The sequence below is a fragment of the Hypanus sabinus genome, chromosome 6, assembly GCF_030144855.1.
Source record: "Hypanus sabinus isolate sHypSab1 chromosome 6, sHypSab1.hap1, whole genome shotgun sequence".
Taxonomy (NCBI): Eukaryota; Metazoa; Chordata; class Chondrichthyes; order Myliobatiformes; family Dasyatidae; genus Hypanus; species Hypanus sabinus.
In genome coordinates this window covers 3348505-3360860 of record NC_082711.1, presented here as the reverse complement: position 1 = coordinate 3360860, position 12356 = coordinate 3348505, and the positions used below count along the sequence as shown (strand labels likewise).

Sequence of the window (12356 nt, the reverse complement as noted above, 5' to 3'; positions counted from 1 at the left end):
GCCATGAACAATCAAGAACTTAGAAATCTCTGCCTTAAAAACATACAACGACCTGGCCTCCACAGCTGCAAGTGGCAACAAATTCCACAATTTCACCATCCTTTGGCTAAAGAAATTTTTCTGCATCTCTGTTTTGAAAGTGTGCCCCTCTGTCCTGAGGCTGTGCCCTCTTGTCCTAGACTCTCCCACCATGGGACCATCCTTTCCACATCTACTCTGTCTAGGCCTTTCAACATTCCAAAGGTTTCAATGAGATCCCCCTCCCCCAATCTTTCTGAATCCCAGCGTGTACAGACCCAGAGACATCAAACATTCCTCCTATGATAACCCTTTAATTCCTGGAATCATCCTTGTGAACCTCCTCTCGGCCCTCTCCAATGCCGGCACATCTTTTCTAAGTGGAAGGGCCCAAAACTGTTCACAATACTCAAGGTGAGGCCTCACCAGTGCCTTATAAAGCCTCAGCATCACATCCTTGCTCCTGTATTCTAGACCTCTTCAAATGAAAGCCGACCCAACCAGCAAGTTAACCTTCAGCCTGTTCTGCACAAGGACTCCCGAGTCACTCTGCATCTCAGATTCCTGGATTTTCTCCCCGTTTGGAAAATAGACCACACATTTATTTCTACTACCAACAAGCTTGACAATGCATTTTCCCACATTGTATTTCATTTGCCATTTTCTTGCCCATTCTCCTAATCTGACTAAGTCCTTCTACATCCTACCTGCTTCCTCAACACTACCTGCTCCTCCACCAATCTTCATATCATCTGCAAACCTGGCAACAAAGCCATCTCTTTCATCATTTAAATCATTTATATACAGCATAAAAAGAAGCGGTCCCAACACCCGACCTCTACGGAACCCCGCTAGTTACTGGAAGCCACCCAGAAAAGCATCCTTTTATTCCAACTCACTGTCTCCTACCAATCAGCCAATGCACTAACCATGTTAGTAATTTTCCTGTAATACTATGGGCTCTTAACGTGGTAAGCAGCCTCATGTGTGGCACCTTGTCAAAGGCCTTCTGAAAATCCAAATACAAAAACATCCACTGAATCCCCTTTATCAATCCAACTTCTTCTCCTGTGTCACCAAGTACTCCATCACCTCATCTTTAACAATTGACCCTAACATCTTCCCAACCACGAAGTCAGGCTAACTGGTCCAAATAGGGATGGGAAAAGTTCCAGAGGATTGGAGGGTTGCAGATGGTGTTCCCTTATTCAAGAAAGGGAGTAGAGATAGCCCAGGAAATTATAGACTAGTGAGTCTTACTTCAGTGGTTGGCAAGTTGATGGAGCAGATCCTGAGAGGCAGGATTTAAGAACATTTGGAGAGCCATAATATGATGTATTTTTTGAGGATGTGACTAAGCACATTGATGAAAGTAGAACAATAAATGTATATGGATTTCAGCAAGGCATTTGATAAGGTACACCATTCAAAGCTTTTGAGAAAGTAAAGAGGCATGGAATCCAAGTGGACCTTGCTTCCTGGATCCAGAATTGACTTGTTCACAGAGGCAAAGAGTACATGGCTTTAGCAATTTCTGATGACACAAAGGTTGGGGGTGTTGTGGATAGAGTGAACGGCTGTCAAAGATTACAACGGGACATTGATAGGATGTAAAATTGGGCTGAGTAGTGGCAGATGGAGTTCAACCCAGATCAGTGTGAGGTGGTTCATTTTGGTAGGTCAAATATGATGGCAGAATATGGTAAGATGCTTGGCAGTGTGAAGGATCAGAGGGATCTTGGGGTCCAAGTCCATAGGACACTCAAATCTGCTGCACAAGTTGACTGTGTGGTTAAGAAGGCATATGGTGTATTGGCCTTCATCAAACATGGGATTGAGTTTAAGAGCTGAGAGGTAGTGTTACAGCTTTATAGGGCCTTGGCCAGGCTCCACTTGGAGTACTGTGCTCAGTTCTGGTCACCTCACTACATGAAGGATGTGGAAACTATAGAAAGGGTGCAGAGCTGATTTACAAGGATTTTGCCTGGATTTGGGAACATGCCTTAAGAAAATAGGTTGAGTGAACTTGGCCTTTTCTCCTTGGAGGAATGGAGGATGAGAGGTGACCTGATAGAAATGTACAAGATGATGAGAGGCATTGATCATGTCAATAGTCAGAGGCTTTTTCCCAGGGCTGAAATGGTTGCCACAATAACACACAGGCTTAATGTGCTTGGAAGTAGGTACAGAGGAGATGTCAGAGGTAACTTTTTACACAGAGATTGGTGAGTGGAATGGGACGCCGGCGATGGTGGTGGGGGTGGATACATTAGGGTCTTTTAAGGGACTCCTGTATAGGTACATGGAGCTTAGAAAAATAGAGGGCTATGGGTAACCCTAGGTAATTTATATAGTAAGTACATGTTCAGTACAGCATTGTGGGCCGAAGGGCTTATATTGTGCTGTAGGTTTTGTGTGTTTCTATGACTAACATTGTCAGCCATGTTTGTGCTATTTTACCATTTGAGTATTTCTTCATCTTTGGAATACATATTTACTGTACTTTCCTCATTTTCCCCAGAAACGCACGCCATTGCTGCTCTGCTGACGTCACTGCCAGCAGCTCCTTCCAATTTACTTTGGCCCATTCCTCTCTCACGCCGCTGTAATTTCCCTTACTCTACTGAAATACCGTTGCATCAGACTTTCCCCCTGTCAAATTTCAAGTTGAACTCAATCATATTGCTATCATACTATGCCCCTGGTATTAGCCATTTCCACCCTGAGAAAAATGTCTCTGGTTGTCCACTCCATTTATGCCTGTCATCATCTTCTGTACAATATTCTAACCCTCGTTTACACACTGAGGGCAATTTATGGCGAGCAATTGGAGCACTCACCCCGCGAGCATTTGGGATGTGGGAAGGATCGGGAAATCCAGGTGGTCACAGGGAGAATGTGAACATTGCACACAGACAGCAACGGGAAGCAGGATTGAACCTGGCTCTCTGGTTCACTCGCTGTGCCGCCGAAGAAACGATTTCGGGCTGTATCGGTCTGAACAGGGTGTTGGTGGTCGGCGCTGACTCGATAGCAAATGGCCTTTTTCGGTGCTGTCACTCGCACTGTCCAGAACGGCGACATAAATGAAACCTTCTCCCCTCATTGACCTGGCTACTCATTCGGATACACTCTTCCTCGTTCGCTTTTGCTTTGATTTACACTTCTGACGCCATTGCCATTCTGCTCTCCTACACCGAACTATTGCTACTCCCCCGCTTGTCAGCTCCTTACGCCGACTCTTTCCTTCGTTATACTGGATCTTAACCGTCCATCTCTCAGTCCAGCTGTGTGTTCTCGACACGAAACTTCGACAATTTCATTCCCCGCACAAATACTCTTCGACCCTTGGAGTTCCCCCAGAACCTTATTTGTCGCTCCTGATTTTATGCTTAATCTTTCCCCGGCAATGAAATGTCCCGCTGATTCCCGGACACATATTAATATATTTGTCCTTGTGTTGTGTTGATTTTCAGCAGTGGTGCGGTGAACATCAGATCTTGATTCCAGTAATCCAGGCGGAATATGGGAACCAGCGAGGACCTGGAGCGCGCCGCAGCGGAGCTCAGGGCTAACATGCAGGATGCAGAGGCTGCGATGAAAGTATTCCAGGACAGGGCCCGATTCGCTAGTGTGGCTGGGGTGCTGAAGCCCATCTTCCAGGTAGCCGGAGCCATTCTGAAGCTGGTGTTAGGCAAACGGGAGAGCGATGAACTGAAATACATGAAGGAACAATTCCAGACCGTCAGGAACGACCTGGATATAATCTCCGAGCAGGTCAAGCAGGTGCTCTGGGAGATTGAGAGAAGCACTATCAACAACCAGTATTTCCCCATTGAGGAAAACCTCAAGAACCAGTTCCGGAAGTACATGGACATCCTCAACGCAGCGCCAGAGTTCCAGCAGAAGGAGAAGGAAGAGTTCCTGACGCATTTCAACGTGACCAAGGGAGACCAGAACCTCCACACTCTTTATGATGCGGTGATGGGTTTCTCTGCTGTCTTTGGCAAACCCATCCTGGAGACCGCCATGAACTACGACCAGAGGAACCGGCGCCTGATGGAGAGTCTCTGCGCCCGTCTGAAGGAGCTCTTCTGTATCGGCCTGATCGCCCTGCTGGGACACGCCGCCGTCACTGGGAACGACGTCGAGGCGCTGAAAAGAGAATGGGACGAGAAATTGATCAAAGTCGAGGGCAAGATGAAAGCCATGATAGATCGCTGCATCAATGGGTTTGCGCAGCAGGCGGAGATAGATGTTGAGAAGCTGGTGAAGGAGAAGGGCGAGAGAGATAACAAAGCGTGCGCAACGTTTATCATTGAGGCGCTAACGGACAAGTATGACTGGGTCCGTTGGTCAGTGCGAGTCTATGACCCCGTCTCTGGGTTTGACAATCATTGCGTTACTGGCCCGAACCGTTTTCAATTCTTTAGGCTTAATAATGTTAACGTTGTTGTCTCCTACAGCACCGACCCAAAGCCCATTGATGAGACCCGCATCGGGCAGTTGATGCAAGGAAAAGACAGCTGGAGCGATGCGAGAGAAGTGGTTGAATTCATCTCCAGCAATCTGCCACCCACCTTTGTGGTCCACGCAGTCAGGCGCTACAAAGACCTGTGGAACCACAAGAATTTTCCCAACAACTGCCACTTCTGGGAGCTGTACAGCGGAGTCACCCTCTGCGTCCATTCCACTTGAGGAACCTGCTCCCCAATCCGGGCTTCAGATTTAGCAGGCGCCATCATTTAGTGCCAGGGATTTGTTGATCTTTAGAAGTAGAATAAGGATCGAGTGGGTAATTCAATGAATACAGGGTCCCATCAAATGAGCACGAAATCAGATATATTGACGCAGAAACTCGCCAATTACAAATTTCAATCAGAGGTCACAATAAGATTTTGATATCATCGAATTCATCCAATCAAATCATGAGATCCCTAACCCCCTCGGGCAGGTTTGACCATCCACTGATCATGCATTGATACCTATACACCGATGAACGGTTCTGCAAACAGCCTCGGCTGAGAGATTCTCTTTTTCATATCACAGGCTGCAATGGACATGCATAGTAACTCTACTTTTGCATATTAATCGCTGTTATTGCCGGGACTATGATTTAACCAGAAATAAAACCAAATCAAGATGTGCACTGTAATCTGTTGAATAAATGTAGATGTAAAGCTCAGTGTTTGTGTCGCTGCTGCCAATACTTCATTGCATACGTTGCCTGGCTCAGTAAGTCTATAGCTGTTACTAATGCTCCAATAGACAAATAATACCTGCTGCATAGAAATATAGAAAACCTACTGCACAATGCAGGCTCTTTGGCTAACAATGCTGTGCCTAACATGTACTTACTTAGAAATAACCTAAGGTTGCCCATAGCCCTCTATTTTTCTAAACTCCATGTATATATCCAGAAGTCTCTTAAAAGACCCTATCATATCTGCCTCCACCACTGTTGCCAGCAGCACATATCATGCATTCATCACTCTCTGTGTAAAAGATTTACCCCTGACATCCCCACTGTACCTACTTCCAAGCACCTTAAAACTGTTCCCTTTCATGTTAGCCATTTCAGCCCAGGGAAAAAGCCTTTGACCATCCACACAATAAATGCCTCTCATCATCTGATACACAATCAGGTCAGCTTTCATCCTCCGTCACACCAAAGAGAAAAGGCCGAGTTCACTCAACCTATTATCATAAGGCGTTCTTCCCAATCCAGGCAACATCCTTCTGATGAAGGGTTTCAGCCCAAAACATCATCACTACCTCCTCCCATAGATGCTGTTTTGCCTGCTGAGTTCTGCCAGCATTTTGTGTTTTGTATTAACATCTTTCTAAGTCATCTCTGCACCCTTTCTATAGTTTCCACATCCTTCCTGTAGTGAGGTGACCAGAACTGAGCACAGTACTCCAAGTGGGGTCTGACCAGGGTCCTATATACCTGTAACATTACCCCTCGGCTCTTAAACTCAGTCCCATGGTTGATGAAGGACAATGCACCATATGCCTTCGTAACCACAGAGTCAACTTCTACAGCAGCTGTGAGTGTCCTATGGACTCAACAACAAGATCTCTATGATCTTCCACACTGCCAAGTGTCTTACCATTAATACTGTATTCTGGCATCATATTTGACCTACCAAAATGAACCACCTCACACTTATCTAGGTTGAGCTCCAACTGTCAATTCTCAGCGCAATTTTGCATCTTATAAATGTCCCGCTGTAACCTCTGACAGCCCTCCACACTATCCAGAACACCTCCAACCTTTGTGTCATTGGCAGATTTCCAAACCCATCCATCCACTTCCTCATCCAGGTCATTTATAAAAATCATGAAGAAAAGGGGTTCCAGAACAGATTCCTGAGGCACAACACTGGTCTCAGACCTCAATGCAAAGTATGACCCTTCTACAACCACTCTTTGCCTCTGTGAGCAAGCCAATTCCTGATCCACAAAGCACTGATCCCTTGGATTCCATGCCTCCTTACTTTCTCAAAAAGCCTTGCATGAGGTCCTTTAACAAATGCCTTGGTAAAATCCATATACACTATATCTACAGCTCTACCTTCATCAATATATTTAGTCACATACTCAAAAAATCAATCAGGCTTGTAAGGCACGTCCTGCATTTAATAAAGCCATGGTGACTATTCCTAAACATATTATGCCTCTCCAAATGTTCATAAATCCTGCCTTGCCAGATCTTCTCCATCAACTTACCAACCACTGAAGACTCACTGGTTTATAATTTCCTGGGCTATCTCTACTCCCTTTCTTGAATAAGGGAACAGCATCTTCAACACTCTAATCCTCCAGAACCTCACCCATCCCCATTGATGATACAAAGATCATTAACAGAGATTTAGCAGTCTCCTCCCTCATCTCCCACAGTAGCTTGGGGTACATCTCATCTGATCCCGGAGACTTATCCAACTTGATGCTGTTCAGAAGCTCTGGAACATCCTCTTTCTTAATGTCTATATGCTCAAGCTTTTCAATCCACTGTAATTGCTGTAATTTCATCCCTATAATTGCCAAGATCCTTTTCCATAGTGAATACTGAAGCAAAATATTCATTAAGAACCTCTGTTACCTCCTTGGGTTCCATACACACTTTTCCACTGTTACACTTGAGTGGTCCTCATCTCTCACGCCTTATTCTCTTGCTCTTCACATATTTGTAGAATGCCTTGGGGTTTTCCTTAATCCTTCCTGCCAAGGCCTTGTCATGGCCCCTTCTGGCTCTCCTAATTTCATTCTTAAGCTCTTCCTGCTTGCCTTATAATCTTCTAGATCTCCATTTTACCTAGTTTTTTAAATCCTTTGTAAGCTTTTCTTTTCTTCTTGACTAGATTTTCAACAACCACTGTACAGCACATTGCTGTACCCTACCATCCATTTCCTGTCTCTTTGGAATGTATCTATACAGAATGTCACACAAATATCCCCTGAATATTTGCCACATTTCTGCCATACATCTCCCCAAGAACATCCATTACCAATTTGTACTTCCAAGTTCTTGCCTGATAACTTCATATTTCCCCTTTCTCTAATTAACAGCTATCCTAATTTGCCTGTTCCTATTCCTCTCCAATGCTATGGTAAAAGAGATATAATTGTGATCACTATCTCCAAAATGCTCCCCCATTGGGAGACCTGACACCTGACCGGGTTCATTTCCCAATACCAGATGAAGTACATCCTCTCCTCCTGTAGGCTTATCTACATATTGTGTCAAGAAACCTTCCTGAACACACCTACCAAACTCCACCCCATCTAAACCCTTTGCTCTAGGGACATGCCAATCTATATTTGGAAAATTAAAATCTCCCACCGCGACAATCCTGTTATTATTACACTTTTCCTGAATCTGTCTCCCTATCTACTCCTCAATGTCCCTGTACTATTGTGTGGACTTTAAAAAAACACACAGTAGAGTTATTGACCCCTTCCTGTTTCTAACTTACACCTACAGAGACTCCGTAAGCAACCCCTCATGATTTCCTCTTTTTCTGCGGTCGAGACACTATCTCTGATCAGTAGTGCCATACCCCCACCTTTTTTGCCTCCCTTCCTGTCCTTTCTGAAACATCTATAGCCTGGAACTCTAAATAACCATTCCTGCCTCTGAACCATGTAAGCCTAATAAACACAACATCATAGCTCCAAGTACTGATCAACATTCTAAGCTCATCTATTTTGCTCATGATGCTTCTTGCATTAAAATAGACATACCTCAAACCATCAGACTGAGCACATCCGTTCCCTATCACCTGCCTATCTTCCCTCTCACGCTCTCCAAAATTTCACTATTTGTGAGCAAACAGCCCCTTCCTCCATCTCTTCAGTTCACCTCCTTCAGTCACACAGAAGATAATGGCTCGATATTAAGACAGAATTCATCATGACAGATGTGTCTAAACCCAGAGCATGCTGGTTTAAGGTATTTTCTGATGTTATGCGACCCAGAAGTTTGGTAATCAAGAATGGGGAAGAAACCTACCTAACAGTCCTTTTGTAAAGTGTTGTAAGAACAGAGAAAATGGCAGAGAACAAGGAACTCATGGTTGTCTGATAAATACCCTAGCTCCGATGCAAAATTTAACAACATTTCAGTGGTGACACTAATCCTATAAAGTAGGCAGAGTCAAGTGTAATGACACCTGCAGCAAAAGAAAAAAAATAAGAAGGTTCTAGCAAAATTTAGAAGCTGTTATACTATAATTTCTGGAAAGTTCACTGAAGTTACACATATATGATTGATTATATAAAAATGCAAGCAAGCAGAGGAAAGCTAATTGCAATTCTATGCCCTAATCCAACAGTACGGGGTAGAATATTCCTTTTCAGATTCCCTCTGCACCAAACATGGTAACAGCTCATCTGAGATCTGTGAAGGAATATCCCTCAGAGGTGGGTTGGAATCTGGAAAACACTACTTATGGAAGCAGAGACTCTCATGATGTTTAAGCCGTATCTGGACAAGAACTCGGATTGACAGCGCAAAGGTGGCTATAGACTATGTGTTGATAAATGGGACCCGATGTTAGGTGGGTGATGGTCAGCATGCACATAGTGGGCCGAGTAGCCTACTTCAGCAGTATATTACTTACTGTGGCCTGTATACAAACAACAGAGCCGGGCAGCGCTGGTCTGGTCTGCCTCCAGGCAGTTGCTTGGATTCTCACTGGCTTGGGTAGACATAGAAATCAAAGCAAACGTGAGGAAAATGTGCACAATGCACACCTCAAACCTAAACCTCTGACCACATGGGCAGTGTCCTGCTCTCCCTGCCTACCTCCATCATGTCAAAGCACAGTTCCAAGACAAATGACTCTTCATGAGTGAATGATAATTCTGACCCAATCCTGACACAAATCTCCCATCCCCAGAGGTTTGTCTGTGTACAGGGATCCCATTCGCTCAGTCTGTAAGTGATTCAGTAAACACGAGTGGTGCCAAACTATCCAGCACCCAAACACATTGTGTCATTCACTGTCACCTCCTTCTCCTCAGCCACAAGCTGTCAGGCAGAACACATCCAAAGCAGAGGCAACAGGCTGAATGGCCACCTTGATCTCCTGCCTTCCTTTCTTTTCAAATCTTTTTATTATTATTATTCAAAAATAGCACAAGTACATCGAAGTAACAACACTTACAATGCCTCATAAAAGAGGAAATTATCTTAAGGATTGAAAATTTTGTGAATAAAAAAACCCTACTAAGCAAAAAAGGTGAGGAAAAAAAAGAAACCCATTGGAGGTACAACCCCGGAGCCATGCGTCAGACAAAAAGCTTCTGAAAATAAACATCAAACCGCCAACAAGAAAAAAAGATATATCAAAAAAAAATTACATTTAGATCATGGAGAAAATCTATCAGTTAACTGAAATGATAATAATGAGCAAATAAGCCCCATCTCTTCTCAAAATCAAATAAAGGTTCAAAGGTTTGACTTCTAATTTTCTCCAAGCTAAGACACATCATCACTTGAGGGAACCATTGTGACAAAGTAGGAGCTGATATATCCTTCCATTTCAACAAGATGGCTCTCCTAGTTAAAAATGTAACAAATGCAGTAACATGTTGGTCAGACACAGAAATACCATGGATATTTTGAGGAATTATTCCAAAAAGCACAGTCAATTTACTAGGTTGTAAATTGATTCTGAGTGCTTTAGAAATTGTCGAAAAGACTGACTTCCAAAACTGTTTTAATATAGAACATGACCAGAACATATGTGTCAGTGTAGCTATCTCACTTTTACATGTATCACAATACTTGTCAACATTGGGAAATATTTTAGAAAGTCTCTCCTTCGTCAAATGGTAACGATGCACAATTTTAAATTGAATCAATGGAATGACTAGCACAAATTGAAGAAGAGTTAACCAGCTTCAGAATCCATGTCCAATCCTCACATATAAAAGTTAAATTGAGTTCCTTCTCCTAATCCTGTTTAATCTTAAGTAAAGGACACTTATCCCGTTGTAATAATAAATGATAAATTCTTCCAATAGAACCTTTCAATGAGGGGTTCATATTCATAATAGAATCTAACAAGTCAGCCTCCAATATGTAAGGAAAATTACTTAAATATTTTTGTAAAATATGTCTAACTTGAAAATATTGTAAGAAGTGTGAATATGAGAGCGAATACTTATCGACTAACTGTTCAAAAGACATCTGTCTGCCTTCTTTAAATAAATCCAAAAAAGAATTAATACCTTTATTTTTCCAAAGTAAAAAAATTGGATCACTCCAAGAAGGTTTAAAAAAGTAATTACAATAAATTATACTACAAAGTTTAAATTTTTTAAGGTTAAAGAAATTGCGGAACTGGAGCCAAATTTGTAAAGAGCACTTAACCACAGGATATAGGTTTAAATTAGCAACTTTAGCTAATTGTATAGGCAGAGCAACTCCTAATAATGAAGTTAAATAAAACTGTTTCACAGCTCTCAGTTCCAGGTCTACCCAAATTGGCCAATCATTCCTATCACCCCAATATAACGAAAGGGACATATACTGCAAATTAACAGCCCAATAATACATTCTTAGATTAAGCAAAGCAAGACCTCCATCCGTTTTCAACTTTTGCAAATGACGTTTACCAATTCTTGGTCTTTTATTATCCCAAATAAAAGATAGAATAATAGAAAATCTGATCAAAAAACTTCTTAGTCAAAAAACAGGAATATTCTGAAATAAATATAAAAATTTTGGTAAAATCATCATTTTAACTACACAAAGATGACCAACAAGTGAAAATGTAAGTGGGTTCCATCTACTGAAGGAATACTTCATAGGGTCCACTAAAGGAGGAAAATTGGCTTTATAAAGATCCTTATATTTTTTAGTAATTATAACATCTAAATATCTAAAAGAATCCGTAACTTTAAAAGGAATATTATCATATATAGAGACAGATTCATTTAAAGGAAGTAATTCACTTTTACTATAATTTATTTTATATGCTGAAAAGTCTCCAAATTTGTCAAATAATTTTAGCAAAGCAGAAATAGATTCTTCAGGCTTAGATATATATACCAATAAATCATCAGCGTAAAGAGAGATCTTGTGCATGGTCTTATTCACAAAGATCCCATGAATATTTTCAGCTTCATGAAGAGCAATAGCAAGGGATTCTAATATTAAATTAAATAACAAAGGACTTAATGGACAACCTTGTCTTGTCCCCCGTAATAGCTGAAAAAAGGAGACCTATAGTTATTAGTGACAACAGTAGCAATAGGAGCTTTATATATCATTTTAATCCAATTATTAAAATTAATAACAAAACCAAATTTTTCTAAAACATTAAATAAATATTTCCATTCGACTTGATGAAATGCTTTTTCAGCATCCAAAGATATAACACATTGTGGAGTTTTAGAAGAAGGCAAATATATAATGTTAAATAATCTCTGAACATTTGAGAAAGAATAATGACCCTTTATAAAACCTGTTTGATCTTTAAAAATGATTTAACCCAAAAAACTCTCCAACAGATTGGCCATTATCTTTGAGAGAATCTTAGCATCAACATTCAATAATGAAATAGGTCTGTATGAGGCACAATCAGTAGGATCGTTATCCTTTTTGAGAATTAAAGAAATAGAAGCTTCATAAAAAGTAGAGGGTAAATCACTTTTCACAAAAGATTCTTTAAACATCTCCAACATATATGGAGAAAGCAATTTTCCAAATTTTTTATAAAATTCTACAGGATAACCATCAAGTCCTGGGGCCTTACCAGATTGCATTGAAAAAATTGCTTTATGAATTTCGGATTCAGTAATTTGGGCATCAAGAGTTTTTTGAT

General features: G+C 41.6%; 1 protein-coding gene across 1 annotated transcript; it reads left to right on the top strand.

The window, feature by feature from the left end:
• The first annotated feature begins 3543 nt into the window (after positions 1-3543).
• LOC132394944 (protein rapunzel-like) lies at positions 3544-4716 on the top strand. Its single transcript, XM_059971291.1, has one exon. The coding sequence runs from the start codon at positions 3544-3546 to the stop codon at positions 4714-4716; it is 1173 nt and encodes a 390-aa protein (XP_059827274.1).
• The last annotated feature ends 7640 nt before the right edge of the window (positions 4717-12356 follow it).